The 15,094-nt window shown below is 33.7% G+C and overlaps 1 protein-coding gene across 1 annotated transcript; it reads right to left on the reverse strand.

The window, feature by feature from the left end:
- Positions 1-2,110: 2,110 nt before the first annotated feature.
- LOC143253976 (mucolipin-3-like) lies at positions 2,111-6,856 on the reverse strand. The gene has a single exon (XM_076508655.1). The coding sequence runs from the start codon at positions 6,279-6,281 to the stop codon at positions 4,341-4,343; it is 1,941 nt and encodes a 646-aa protein (XP_076364770.1). The 5' UTR covers positions 6,282-6,856; the 3' UTR covers positions 2,111-4,340.
- Positions 6,857-15,094: the final 8,238 nt, after the last annotated feature.

The following is a 15,094-nucleotide window of genomic DNA, read 5'->3' on the forward strand; positions in this document are numbered from 1 at the left end:
TACTTATTATTATATACTAGTGTATACTAACTTTGAACCAGCACTACCTATTATTGTATACCAACCTTAAACTAGCACTACTTATTATTATATACTAGTGTATACTAATTTTGAACCAGCACTACCTATTATTGTATACCAACCTTAAACTAGCACTACCTATTATTATATACTAGTGTATACTAACCTTGAACCAGCAGTACCTATTATTGTATACCAACCTTAAACTAGCACTACCTATTATTATATACTAGTGTATACTAACCTTGAACCAGCAGTACCTATTATTGTATACCAACCTTAAACTAGCACTACTTATTATTATATACTAGTGTATACTAATTTTGAACCAGCACTACCTATTATTGTATACCAACCTTAAACTAGCACTACCTATTATTATATACTAGTGTATACTAACCTTGAACCAGCACTACCTATTATTGTATACCAACCTTAAACTAGCACTACTTATTATTATATACTAGTGTATACTAATTTTGAACCAGCAGTACCTATTATTGTATACCAACCTTAAACTAGCACTACTTATTATTATATACTAGTGTATACTAACCTTGAACCAGCAGTACCTATTATTGTATACCAACCTTAAACTAGCACTACTTATTATTATATACTAGTGTATACTAATTTTGAACCAGCACTACCTATTATTGTATACCAACCTTAAACTAGCACTACCTATTATTATATACTAGTGTATACTAACCTTGAACCAGCAGTACCTATTATTGTATACCAACCTTAAACTAGCACTACCTATTATTATATACTAGTGTATACTAACCTTGAACCAGCAGTACCTATTATTGTATACCAACCTTAAACTAGCACTACTTATTATTATATACTAGTGTATACTAATTTTGAACCAGCACTACCTATTATTGTATACCAACCTTAAACTAGCACTACCTATTATTATATACTAGTGTATACTAACCTTGAACCAGCAGTACCTATTATTGTATACCAACCTTAAACTAGCACTACTTATTATTATATACTAGTGTATACTAATTTTGAACCAGCAGTACCTATTATTGTATACCAACCTTAAACTATCACTACCTATTATTATATACTAGTGTATACTAACCTTGAACCAGCAGTACCTATTATTGTATACCAACCTTAAACTAGCACTACTTATTATTATATACTAGTGTATACTAACCTTGAACCAGCAGTACCTATTATTGTATACCAACCTTAAACTAGCACTACTTATTATTATATACTAGTGTATACTAACCTTGAACCAGCAGTACCTATTATTGTATACCAACCTTAAACTAGCACTACTTATTATTATATACTAGTGTATACTAACCTTGAACCAGCAGTACCTATTATTGTATACCAACCTTAAACTATCACTACCTATTATTATATACTAGTGTATACTAACCTTGAACCAGCAGTACCTATTATTGTATACCAACCTTAAACTAGCACTACTTATTATTATATACTAGTGTATACTAACCTTGAACCAGCAGTACCTATTATTGTATACCAACCTTAAACTAGCACTACCTATTATTATATACTAGTGTATACTAACCTTGAACCAGCAGTACCTATTATTGTATACCAACCTTAAACTAGCACTACCTATTATTATATACCAATGTATATTAACCTTTAACTTGTACTACCTATTATTATATAGAAGTGTATACCAGCTTTGAACTAATACTACCTATTATGTATCAATATCTACTAGCATCACTCTATGTAACAATGTTCAACATTGTTACACCAGTATCGTACATTAGGTATCAAGACCTGTCAGTACAGAACCAATGTTACTTATTACCAATATTTAATAGTCCTGTTTAACTGATAAACCTTTGTAAGTACACAATAGAGGTGTAGATAAAAACTACAACCTTCAAAAGCTGTCAACATTTAAGATAAATTAAGTTTTTTGTGTGGGATGGAAGAGTTGACCCTCAAACCAGTGTGTGTGAGTTATAGCCTGTCGTCCCTGTTTCTAGATTTCTCATAGAAATTCAAAAGTATTAACTGATTCAGAAATTTCAAACAATTTAAACATAACAAAAATGAAGTGAACAACAGCAAAGTTGTATAACAATGTTTACTACAAATACACTTGAAATAGTGTTTTCAGAAATACAGAACTTGTTCTGGAGTTTGACATTTGAAGCAAAATCAAAATGGAGACTACAGTGAGCTAATGTGACAAAACAGATATTTAATTATATAAAACAAAAGCACATCTACCAATATACAAACATAAAACGTGTCTCAAAAACATTTACGTCACATACTTCCAGACCTCTACTTTTATTTATTATGTTATAAAACCTTTTTATATCACAGTCACTTAAACTACTTCATTCAAAAGAAAGACATTAAATCACCAGCACATTTCATATATATTTTTGTCACTTATTTTCATTTTATTTTTAAAGTTTTTCTATTTACCAATTTTTGACCAAGAAAAAACAAAATATTTATAAATGCTCATTAAATAACTTTGTATTAAAATAATGCAGACATAAATATATTTCAAGTTAATACCCAAATCTCTGAAAGATTTTTCATTCCAAGTTTTACAGTACATCAAAAAGACTGCAAAGAAAATAATTATTTTACAATTAAAATGTCTTAGATTGACTGTGTTATTTCTCCTTCCATTTTCTTAAACCCACATCCAAATAGATTACAAAGTATTTTTACCGATACCATAAAGAATTTCACAACAATTTTAGAGGTGGACCCAAATATTATTAAAAAAAAACCTAAGTTTTGTTGGTCATTGAGAAAAATTATCAAATCATTTTATTACATAACGGTTTATAATGTTAGCCCTTATACAATGTTACAGATCTTTCTTGTTTGACCTGAGCAGAATATTCCTAGTGATTCATCTCAAAATAACACTATTGTAATATTATTTCAATTCTAACTGTGCATTAGACAGATACAACAAGAAATTTAACTGTCTTTCTTAAAGTTGTGAAATTATTTCACATTATTATAAAATGAAATTGAAGTTTATTTTAAATTTACTCTAAATAAAGATATCTCTCGTTACATGGTCAAACTCAAGAAGTTTACACTATAACCCAGTATACAGTATTTTACTGTCATTCTTTTTGAAAATAATAAAACTTGTACAAATGTTTATTGTTATTAAAAAGACAAATTAAAGATTTAAATTCATGCATAATAATATAGATTCCTCCTCAAACTGTAAGGATAAAAAGAAAAACCACACAAAATATTCCTTGATCTGAGAGATCCTGAAGCTAATTTAGTGAATAAATAGATAAAAGTTTTACACATATCTTTCAAAATGGAGTTAACTTGTAAACTGTAAATGAAATCACTATACAGAGAATTATACAGTATACATACATCATATATATTTATATTGTAATATATATATATTCCTTCCTGTAAAGAAGTTATGTTGGCACCTGCAACAACAGGTGAAAATACATTATACATGCAAGCCTTTAAAAAACAAAAAACAAGACACTTCAAGTGATCCCTATCTAGTAACTAAAATTACATAACTGTATTATAAATCTTTACATGTCCTTAAGTTTATAAGCCATATATCCTTTGTTTACATGATATAGTTTATAAGCCATACATCTGATCTTGTTTACACGACAGTTTATAAGCCATACATCTTGTTCACGTGACAGTTTTATAAGCCCTACATCTTGTCTTGTTTACACGACAGTTTATAAGCCATACATCTTGTTCACATGACATAGTTTATAAGCCTTACATCTTGTTTACACAACAGTTTATAAGCCATACATCTTGTTCACATGACATAGTTTATAAGCCTTACATCTTGTTTACACAACAGTTTATAAGCCATACATCTTGTTCACATGACATAGTTTATAAGCCTTACATCTTGTTTACACAACAGTTTATAAGCCATACATCTTATCTTGTTTACACAACATTTTATAAGTCATACATTTTATCTTGTTTACATTCCATATAAATCGTATCTTATTCTGCCTACATAGCATAGAGTATCATGTACACCTTGAAATAGCTTGCATATTTTAGTATTTTAATCAAAAAATCTTAATATTTTATAATCCCTTTCTGTAAACATACTTACATAAAGTAATTTTTAATTAAAAATGAGTATATGATAATCTTATTCCACTAAACCTAACAAAAGATTTAGTTCTACTGTTGAATCCCACATTTGTCACAAATAACACTGAACATTTAAGTCTTACATGATGAACCTATCACATGATGCAACACACAATGGATATTACTAACTGGTTCTCAAAGTAATCTTTTATTTAAAACTGTTCATATTCTCTCTGTCTTGGTTGACATGGTCTCAAGCACCACATGATCAAATAATCCATAAACTGTTTATTTGTTGAATCTTGGCGATACACTCCACTAGTTGCTCCCTCGTTACCTTCTGAGATGAACTCCTGCAGATCTGTCTTTGGAAAGCCTTGCTCATGATACCTCTTGATAGTGTCATATGAATCCATGATAACTGCTATAAACAAGCTAATAACAACATAAATAAACAGACTTATAAAGACATAGAGATATATCCTAGAGAACCACCACACGAGGTCACTGTGTGTGTTAAGGATGGCAAATGTAGCAAAGAGGTCATCCCCATTCATCATGGCAAACAGACATTCAGACGCAGTGCTCAGGTAACGGAACTTGATGTGGTAGGGACCCAAAACAACCCAACCACAGAAACAAAAGCCACAGTACAGTAGCATAACACACAATGTGAATCGCAGAACGTTAGGTAAAGCCGTCTTTAACGTAAGAATAAGAACATTATACTTACTGAAAAATCCCAAGTAGCGGAGTATTCCTAGCCACACGAGAAGGTTTCCAGTACCAAGTAAAATTGAACAAATGTTATACTGGTCACCCTCAATAATTTTTTGCTCTATTTGAAACTTCATTGCAGAACCTATAATTATCAAACAGTCATTAACAATTATCAACACATACCAAAAGTCAACAAATTCCAGTTGATCCTGAAAGGACAAGGATTTACCATACTGCTTGTTAAAAAACACGGTAGTTTGTTGTCGTAGTAACTGCCCTTTGTAAAGTGATCTTCCACAGAGAACTAGTGACATAATACACAAAAAAATAACTAAGCCATTCAAAACTTGCCTCCAGTAGTAATCAACTTTATCTGTTTCAACATACTGAACATTGCTACTACAAATCAGTTTCTTTGATTCAGCATTTAAAAGAACCAGGACTTGACCATCATGAAGAGAATTATCAAACTTGATTACTATGTCAAAGAGAAAACAGTCTGGACTGTCAAATTTTGTCAGAGATTTTAAAAACACAGTTTTCAGACTAAACTTCAATTCAGCATAAATCAAGTTATTGAAATTAATTGAACTATTATGTTCTTTTAGGAAATATTTCATATGAAAGTTTTCCCATCTCTTGTCTCCAGCTGGATACAAAGAGGGGATTTCCAGACAACTATCAACTGAAGTACTGTCATAATTCAAAGTCACATTAAATGGAAACACCTCTCCTTTTCTATATTGTCTTTTACAGAACCACAATGAAGACATTCCACCATCATCACTATCATAGCCATAAGATCCAATTGTAGTGTTTGTAACAGTGGCATATTTATGAATTACATTGTCAATAGACTGGAAAAATTCTGGTTTTGTATATACTGCATACTGTCCAGCTGCTGGTGGGTATGAAACAATTTCACGTGTTGCATCCCAGCCTCTCAAAAATACATGTCTGAAAGTTTTAACAGTATTTTCATGTTGTTGTCTGTACTTGGAAGCATCATAGCCAAACAGAGCTAGCTGGACAGTTATAAATATTATTTTGATCACCTGAAGTCCTAGCTTCCATGGGAATCTACCTTTAGCTTGCCATTTTTCAATTGGATTCATAAAAAAAAACTGAAGTTTTCTTCTCATACGATCTCTCATATGTGGGGTAAATGAGCATGACCTTCTCAAACCAGTAGTATTACTTGCTGGTTCTGTGAAAGAATGGCAAGGAATATTTGGTTGTTCTTCAAAGCCAGACACTGGTTGTTGGTCAATGGCAGAGTTGAGGTTATGATTAATAGGATTTTCGTCTGACCTATTCAAATTAATCATATTTCTATTAACAGTGCCACCCTCATCATCACCTCCAACATGAAAACTTGCTGCCGAATGAGGTTCTTCATCGACGTTTTTTGAATTAGAATGTTTGAAAGACATGTTGTTAACCAGTATACGGCATTCAACAAGTAACAATTATTTCGGCTTTCGAAAACGAAACTAAACGAGATGTGGAAAGTTTTAATTTGTGTCAAAACCAGGATATAACTATTAACTACAAAAAATAAGCACAATGGCCATGACTCATACTGTCACAGTTTTAGTTACTGTTTACAAATTACAGCAGCGTTACATTGTTACCCTGACTGTGAAAAGATTCAAATTAGGCTGGCTGTCTATGATATACAATAGACTAACCTCTATCAGTAATGCAAATTATAATAAAACTTCACTTCTTTCCAACTCCCAACAAGCCTATTGTTACATTGTCAACGATACCGACATAACGTAAACTAGTGTTAAAGAATAAAATACGTTAAGTTTACTCGATATATGTAACTATATATCACAGTAAAGTCTTTAATTTTTCTACGAGAACATCAAATACGAATCTATAACACGATACGATTAACTCAACATCAATGCGGTTTACACTTTTTTTTTGATAATCTAATAAAATGACTAAACCACCTACCACATACTTCTTTTCTTCCTTACCTGGCGTAAAACAAAAATTACGTAGCTTCTACTAGGGGGCGATGTTTCAGAGAAAATTAAATATACATAAAAAACATTTGTCACCTTGAAATGATAACATTACTATACCTAATCATTTTTTTATTCTATCTTATTTAAATAAAAACAGTATGCGTTGCCAAATTGCTGTATTCATTTAATCAGAAAGAAAACTACAGAATAGAACATGAAGGTTTAAATATAATAAAAATTAAAGAATCCAGAATTATCTATTGTGTTTTATGTATGCTCTTTAATACGTGAGCTTAGACAACGTTTGTAGAGCCTATATAACCAAGGCTAGGGCCTGGCATGGTCAAGCGCGTAAGGCGTGCGACTCGTAATCCGAAGGTCGCGGGTTCGCGCCCGCGTCGCGCTAAACATGCTCGCCCTCCCAGCCGTGGGGGTGTATAATGTTACGGTCAATCCCACTATTCGTTGGTAAAAGAGTAGCCCAAGAGTTGGCGGTGGATGGTGATGACTAGCTGCCTTCCCTCTAGTCTTACACTGCTAAATTAGGGACGGCTAGCACAGATAGCCCTCGAGTAGCTTTGTGCGAAATTAAAAAAACAACAAAAAACAAACCAAGGCTAGACCTTGGACACATAAATTTATATATATATCTATAGATTTAGATTATTTTAGTAATTCTCATAATGCCATTATTTTTCATTCGGTTAAACTAACAGTCTCAGCTATAAATCAATTATTATCTTTGATATTAAGCTATGAAGTTTATGGTGTTTGTTCATTATCGTGAATTTTGGGTAAAGCTTATCTCCATAATTTTGAAAATGGAAGAGAAAATGAAAGGCAGTTAGGCAACGCTACTCACCACCAACTCTTTACTAGTGAACAAGTAGAATTAAGCGACACATATGATTCTCCAAAGCTGAAAAAAAAAAGAGAAACGAATATGTACGGTGACAGAATTTGGTTTCGCAGCCTAAGATTACGAGTCAAGTGTTCTAGCCGTCAAGTCATACCAAGCCTCAATCCACAGTCGATTTAAATCCAAATCAGATACTATCTGTTAAGAATTTTATATATTTTATATTATTAATTCACATTTAACTTTCTGACAGCGTTAGAGGGCTCTTCATACAAATTCTGAACAATTTGTTGCAGTTTATTTATGTTACAGAGAGGCAATTTTTCGTGTGGCTGAGAAATTCACTTGTAGTACTTGTTGTTGCACACGATGTCAGAGGGTTGTTCTGAGTCCATCTGTTTTCTTTTTCTCTAGCTAGTAGAGCCACCTTTTCCATATTTCTCGATACCACAATAGAGTCAGGTGGTTAAGGCACTCGATCCTAATCTGAGGGTTGCAGGTTCGAATCCCCGTCACACCAAACATGCTCGCCTTTTCAGCCGTCGGAATATTATAATGTGACGGTTAACTCCACTATTCGTTGGTAAAAGAGTAGCCCAAGAGTTGGCGGTGGGTGGTGATGTCTAGCGGCCTTCTCGTTAGTCTTGTTTGTTTTTTGAATTTCGCACAAAGCTACTCGAGGGCTATCTGTGCTAGCCGTCCCTAATTTAGTAGTGTAAGACTAGAAGGAAGGCAACTAGTCATCACCGCCAAGTCTTGGGCTACTCTTTTACCAACGAATAGTGGGATTGACCGTCACATTATAACGCCCCCACGGCTGAAAGGGCGAGCATGTTTGGCGCGACGGGGATGCGAACCCGCGACCCGCTCTAGTCTTACACTATTAAATTAGGGACGGCTAGCACAGATAGCCCTCGTGTAGCTTTGCGCGAAATTCAAAACAAACCAACAAAGCGGAAGGGTGGAAAAATTAACAGTTTTCCTTCATGTAAAAAATACTTAAAAAGGGGCAGGGGAGAAAGAAATGATTTTTTTACGAATTCACTGACAACTGTGAAGTAATTTTAGGGCTAACACAACCAGTCAAGCTATTTATGAGCATAAAGTTTCTTCTCTTAAATGACGATCCTAGACCTTTAAAGATTTACTTGTTTGTTAAATTTTGTACAAATCACTTAGGTTGGGGGAGTATCTGCGATGCTTGGTCCTAAACGATAGTCTAGATGGAAGGCGACAAGTCAACATTACTCACCACCAGCTCAGTTTTTAGGTTACAGAATGTTCAGATTGATCGCCACATTTTAATATATTTTCGGTGAAGAGATTCGATCATTCATCCTGCAAATGTGGGTATGAAGACGGTCAACAGAGAGTCTCTCGTGTCAGTAACACAAAGATTTCTGTTGAAGAGAAACAGGTGATTATTTGTTTGTTAAGTTACCCAATTTCCATTGCGGCTGTTGAAACCCGAATTTTAACGTTATAGGTTATAAGACTCGGCGCTGAGCTACCTGGGGGCTCTAAAACTGCTAAATCTGGAATTCCTACCTTCTGTGTGTATTGTATCATCAAAACACGAACAAATTGTGAGATAGAAGTAACAGACAGATTAGCTGTTATGGTTGATTTAAAAGTTTCATCGTTAGTTTAGTGTATGTGTGTCGTTTATCTATTAAACATGCATGAAAATTGTTTAAAAACCTCACGTGAGTTTTTTTAAAATGCTTGACACTACACAAGTGCCAAGTAATTTTAACATGCTTGATACTTGTTGGTCTGCCGTTTCATTCTGCGACAGAACTCTAGATTTCAGAGTTGGTATATCAAGTTGGAACCTGTGCTACACCATAAAATATTCTCTGCACTTTAAACTACGAGTGCGTTATAAAAGTGGCTGTCAGGTTCTTAGAGTGGATCGTAGAGCGCTGTTGAGTGGATTACCTCCGTATGATCTCTAGTTCCAAATTATAGACTACTACAGTTGTGTTAGTAGCTTATGTTAAGGCTGTGTTTCGTTATGAAACATTTTTTATTTTATTGTAATTACTGTACTAGATTTTTCTCACTTTTTATGTATTATGGGTGTGTTTTTATGAAGCTGCATTTGCTTAACCGCGTTATTGTTAATCATTTGAAACTTCAAATACTTCAAACAATTAATACATTTGTACTAGTATCGCCACCTAGTGAGCGACACTACTGTTATTATGATATAAATAGTATTAAACTTAATAATTACAGTAACAAGTAATTAACGAGAGATGAGGTAAAACCATCGTTTTTTTAACCCCTCTTCTTGGCCCGTGTTAGTTACCATATTATAGCGAACTTTATGCCCATATAAAACCATTTTCTTTACTATGAAGGTGATGTCCCGATACGGAATATTTTTTATAAACACATAAGTATGCTTGAATTATCTGAAACATTTCATACAAAGAGCATAATTTTTATGTAGCCAAAAATAGGAATATTTGTATTTAAAATAAACCATAACTATGATTATTACAAAATTTACACATTAGACTTGAAGTGACACATGAAATGCAGTTTAATATGAAACGAGTGTCTATAATACGCATAACTTTAGCTGTATATAAAACATATTTAAATAAAGAAATTTGAAGCAATTTGTCAAATTTTTCATTTAATTTTTAAAATAATACTCAGAGGCGTAGCTATGGTTCTCAGCGCCCAGGGATAAAGTCAGTTTTCGCGTCCCCTCGTGACAAAATATAAGCCATAAGGGGATCCGTCATGCTTTCCCGGAAATTTGTGAGTTTGAGAACATGAAAACCTGTATTTCGTGGCGTATTTTTAGGGTATGAAAGAGATGAAAAAAGTGAAATAATTGGGGTAACAATGGTACTTTGAAGATATAATTGAATAACAGAGAAAAACAGAATCAGAAACAAGAATGTATATAAAAAAATTAATGCAGAATTATTTTATACTAAAATAATAGTCAAATATAACATTGCGAAAACTTAAAACATTACTTTGGATATAGTAACCTGGAAAGTTAACATAAAGTAAAAGAAATAGTTTGATATAATGTTTGAATGTAATTATGTAACTTTAAAGAAAAATTCTTCTTGCCTTTGCTGCTGCAAATTTATCGATTAGTTTCTCAAAATTTATGCTGTCGGTAACCTCTCGCTCCACACTCAGCAAAGCCAAGCTTAACAATCTCTCCTGTCCCATGGATGATCTCAGGTAAGACAGGATAAGTTTTAACTTACTTAAAGACCTTTCACAATTGGCAATAGATGTTGCAACAGTCAGTAAGATCTGCAGACCAACTCTCAGATCTGGAAATACATCATCCCCATACTGCACAATGAAGCGAAGCAGGTCCTCTGGTGTCGAAAGCTTAACATCAGCCCTTGTCTTGAGTAGTATTCGGCAGTCCATTATTTCACTGAACATCTCCAAGCCATCCAAGTCTGTATCATAAGAGCTTCCTATAAAAAAGCATCTCTGTTTCAAGAAGTTGTGGACATCAGTTTCTTTATGTCTAAAAGAAAGCCAAAACTAGAGTCCAGTTTCTTCAAGCTGATGAATCTGTTTCCCATTTCTGTGTGTATTTTGTCAATCATACTTTTCATCAGTCGTAGCATTTCATTTTCTGCTGTGAATCCTACATCCTCTGCTGTTTCTCCGGGCATTTTTTCCTTCTTCCTTTGCCGTCTCTCAATTTGGACATCACAAGAACTGCACAGCTCCTTTGCTTCTTTAAGATAATTCTTGCATATGGCATCACTGTTTTCTAGGAAATACCCTAGTAAAGCCTGAATATCTTTAGCAGCATTATAGAAATTCATGGTGTGGTCCTGAAGCCTTTTCTGAACCCGGTCAATCTTGGCAAGTAGAATATTCCAGAACCAAAAACTCAAATGTTGGAATCCGATGTAACAACTGAACTGCATCACTTCTTATATCTGAATTTTCCTCCTGATCATCCGCAATATTTTCCAGTAGTTCAACCAATTGTTCTAGTTGATCATGTATGGGTTTAACAGCTTCTACTCTGGCACTCCAATGGGTTTCTGACTTTGAACTCACTGATGCACCAAGAGCAGTTTTCAGCCTCTCCCATCGAAGAGTTGACCGCAAAATATAAACATAGATAGCTTGCACTGATGAAAAGGCACGAAAAGTTCGGACTCGTATCTGCAATTCGCAGTGTTAGATTTTTTTTGGCTTCACTTAGATACTTCAGTCAGATTTCCTTGGCGTCGTTTCCAGTTTTACCAGACTTGCGGGGGTCTGGTAAAGTCATTAAAAACCCCCTTTCAATTATCTGTTATAGCCGTTCGGTTACTGCCGAAGGACATGGCACTGAGGCCATGGTAGCATACCGTAAACTGGATCAAGTAATAGACAATTTACCGGCATTGTTCGGTGAAGCATCCGTGTAATGTGTGTTCTGATCACTGATTTACAGCATATAATGTTACATTTCGCAATGTTTACACAATGTTACATTTCAATGTTGATTATTCGCTATGAAGTGACTGCATTTTGACGTTTTCATAACGTTTAGACAACTTAATAGAAAAATGTGGCCAATTACGACGTTGTGGCAACGTTACATAGCAACTTATATGCAAAAACGGCTCGTTTGGGTTGAGAAAATATTTTACATAGAAAAGCGAACAACGTTTCGACCTTCTTCGGTCATCGTCAGGTTCACAAAGAAAGAGGTAACTGACCGGAAGCTGACCACATGTTTGAAAGGGGTTGTGTAACTGTGTGTCGAAATGTAGAGGGCGGTATTAGATGTTTGAATATATAATTTTATTTATTTTATTATATTAATATAGGTATAAAGGCGTTCCTTTATATTGGTTTATTTTGGGTTTAAGTTGTTGTATAAGTAAGGCTTCTTTAATTTTGCGTTTGTTTATGTTTGTTTCTTTATTTAGTATTTGAGTGTTTTCCATGGTTATGTTGTGTTTATTTGACTTGCAGTGTTCGAAAACGTGTGAAGGTGACTTTTTATGTTCTTTGAATCTGGTTTCCATTTTCTACTTGTTTCTCAATATAGAAGTCGTGGCAGTTATCACATTGTATTTTATAAATAATGTTGGTGTGGTGTTTGTCAGTGTAGTTTTACATAGTATAGACCTCAGTTTTGTGCCGGGTTTTGAATAAATTTGGTATTAACTGGAATGTCATATTTTGTTACTAATTTTTGACAAATGTTGGTTATTTGTTTGCTGATGTCAGGAATATATGGTATACAACAGTATATGGTTTCGTGGTTTTTTGATTCGTGAGTTGTATTTACTTTCGTTGGTTGATTTTGCTTTTTGTCTAGGTGTGTGCGTATAATGTTTCTACAGAGAAGAAAAATAAGGAAACAACCAAACACAACCAACAGAAAGAAGACAACTTAGATAATTTTATTGACATCCAACAGCCAAACTTCCCAGGTAAAATTACAAATTTATATTTTCCAGAAACACCTAAAAACAACATCTTAAACGATTTTTGCAAAGAATTTTCTCACAAAACCATCAACATAATTTCACAAAACAGAAAACTAAAAAACAACCTTACAAAAAGAGACATTAATTCCATTAAAAACCTAAAACAAGACAAAAACATAAAAATTCTAAAAGCAGATAAAGGTAACGCTTTTGCCGTTTTTGCATATAAATTTCTCAACAAGTGGGTTTCTCGACATCACTGGTTACATAGCAACGTCCATTATTCGTCAGGAAGTGACGTTGCAATCTGACGTTTTCGCAACGTTTAGACAGCGTTACGGTATAACGTGACCAAAGCACACCCAAGTTGTGGTAACACATGACGTTGCAACTCCCATATATGGGACACTGGGCATTAAGTGGTTAAAAGAGGAAAAAATTTTATTCTGAAATTCATTCCTAATTATGTAGCATCAATTTGGCGCCTCCCACCCTGATGCTGCGCCCGGGGACAGATGTACCCCCTTGTCCCCCACAGCTACGCCACTGATAATAGTAAATAAATGTATTTTGAAGGAATTACACTTGTACTGAGATTCTTTTAGGGAGGAATCGTGCAACTTTGTGCATCGTGGTTATTCAATCAATTATTTCTTTTTGACTGCCGGAAACTTTTCAATCATGTAGTTTTTTTGATATTCATTTTTCCAATGAATTATCACCATTTCTCATCTATACAATCATGTAGTTTTTTTTATATTTATTTATCCAATGAATTATCACATTTTCTCATCTATCCAATCACGTAGTTTCTTTTGATATTCATTTATCCAATGAATTATAACCATTTATCATGTATCCAATCACGTAGTTTCTTTTGATAGTTTCTCAATTTGGTAAATCTTTTTCACAGTTATCCACACAGTTATATAGACATGGGAACATTGAAAACATAGATTATTGTCTTTAGTTAGCGTTATATGCAATATCTAGAGTTTGATTTTCTATGTTTATGCTAACCTACACACGAAATAGTCCTTTTCACAACTACTTAGATACTAACTTAATGAACAGTGGAATAGGAGTCAAAATATGAAATAAGTTGATTAAAAATATTATATTGAACATTTTAAAATTAATATTAGTTTATTTTTGTCAACTTTTACAATGAGATTACATTACAGCTCAGAAAGTTGGCCATAAGGGATATTGCATAAACAGTATATAAAAAGTTGTTGCAGTGAAAATAAAGTACATTATGAAATCAGTGTTTGTTGAACACAAAGCTACGAAATGGGCTATCTGCGCTCTGCTCACCACGAGTATCGAAACCAGGTTTCCAGACTTGTAAACTCGAAGACAAAATATCCCGTACCACCATGGAGTTATGACATCAGAGTTCAATTTTGTTTTCATAGGCTGGGTCGTATATATATTGGTTGGATGAATAATCAACATAATTACATTATTAACCGTCTTATTTTGAAATTAACAACTGTTATTATAACTTCTCCATCAGACAGTATAATCAAATAACTTCTTAAATTCGATTAGTATTATAATCAAAATGCATAATTATCCATTTTAATCGTTATAACGTAATCAGTAATTATATTATCATATCGCTTTAAATATGGTGTCTTTCTACGAAAATATGGCGCCCTCTGGTGGACACAGAAAACTTTCACCCTCTGGTAGATTTATGAAGACTTTAGTGGACACAATATAAAGTACCTGTAGACGAATGACGTTGGAAGTCACATGATCGCCTTTTAAGGACTCTGATTGGGCGATTTTCTTCTATCTTTACACGTTTAAAACTCTTGATAGATGTCGCCAGCTTTACACCGCCGTGGCTGAACTGCGCCGCTGAACAACATTTTGACATTCAAATGATTGCTATATTTTACTCTGTTCTATTTTCTCCTTTTTTAACTTATTACCTGAGTTAATCGCGTGTAACTTCCTTT

The sequence above is a fragment of the Tachypleus tridentatus genome, chromosome 6, assembly GCF_004210375.1.
Source record: "Tachypleus tridentatus isolate NWPU-2018 chromosome 6, ASM421037v1, whole genome shotgun sequence".
In the NCBI taxonomy this organism is placed as follows: Eukaryota; Metazoa; Arthropoda; class Merostomata; order Xiphosura; family Limulidae; genus Tachypleus; species Tachypleus tridentatus.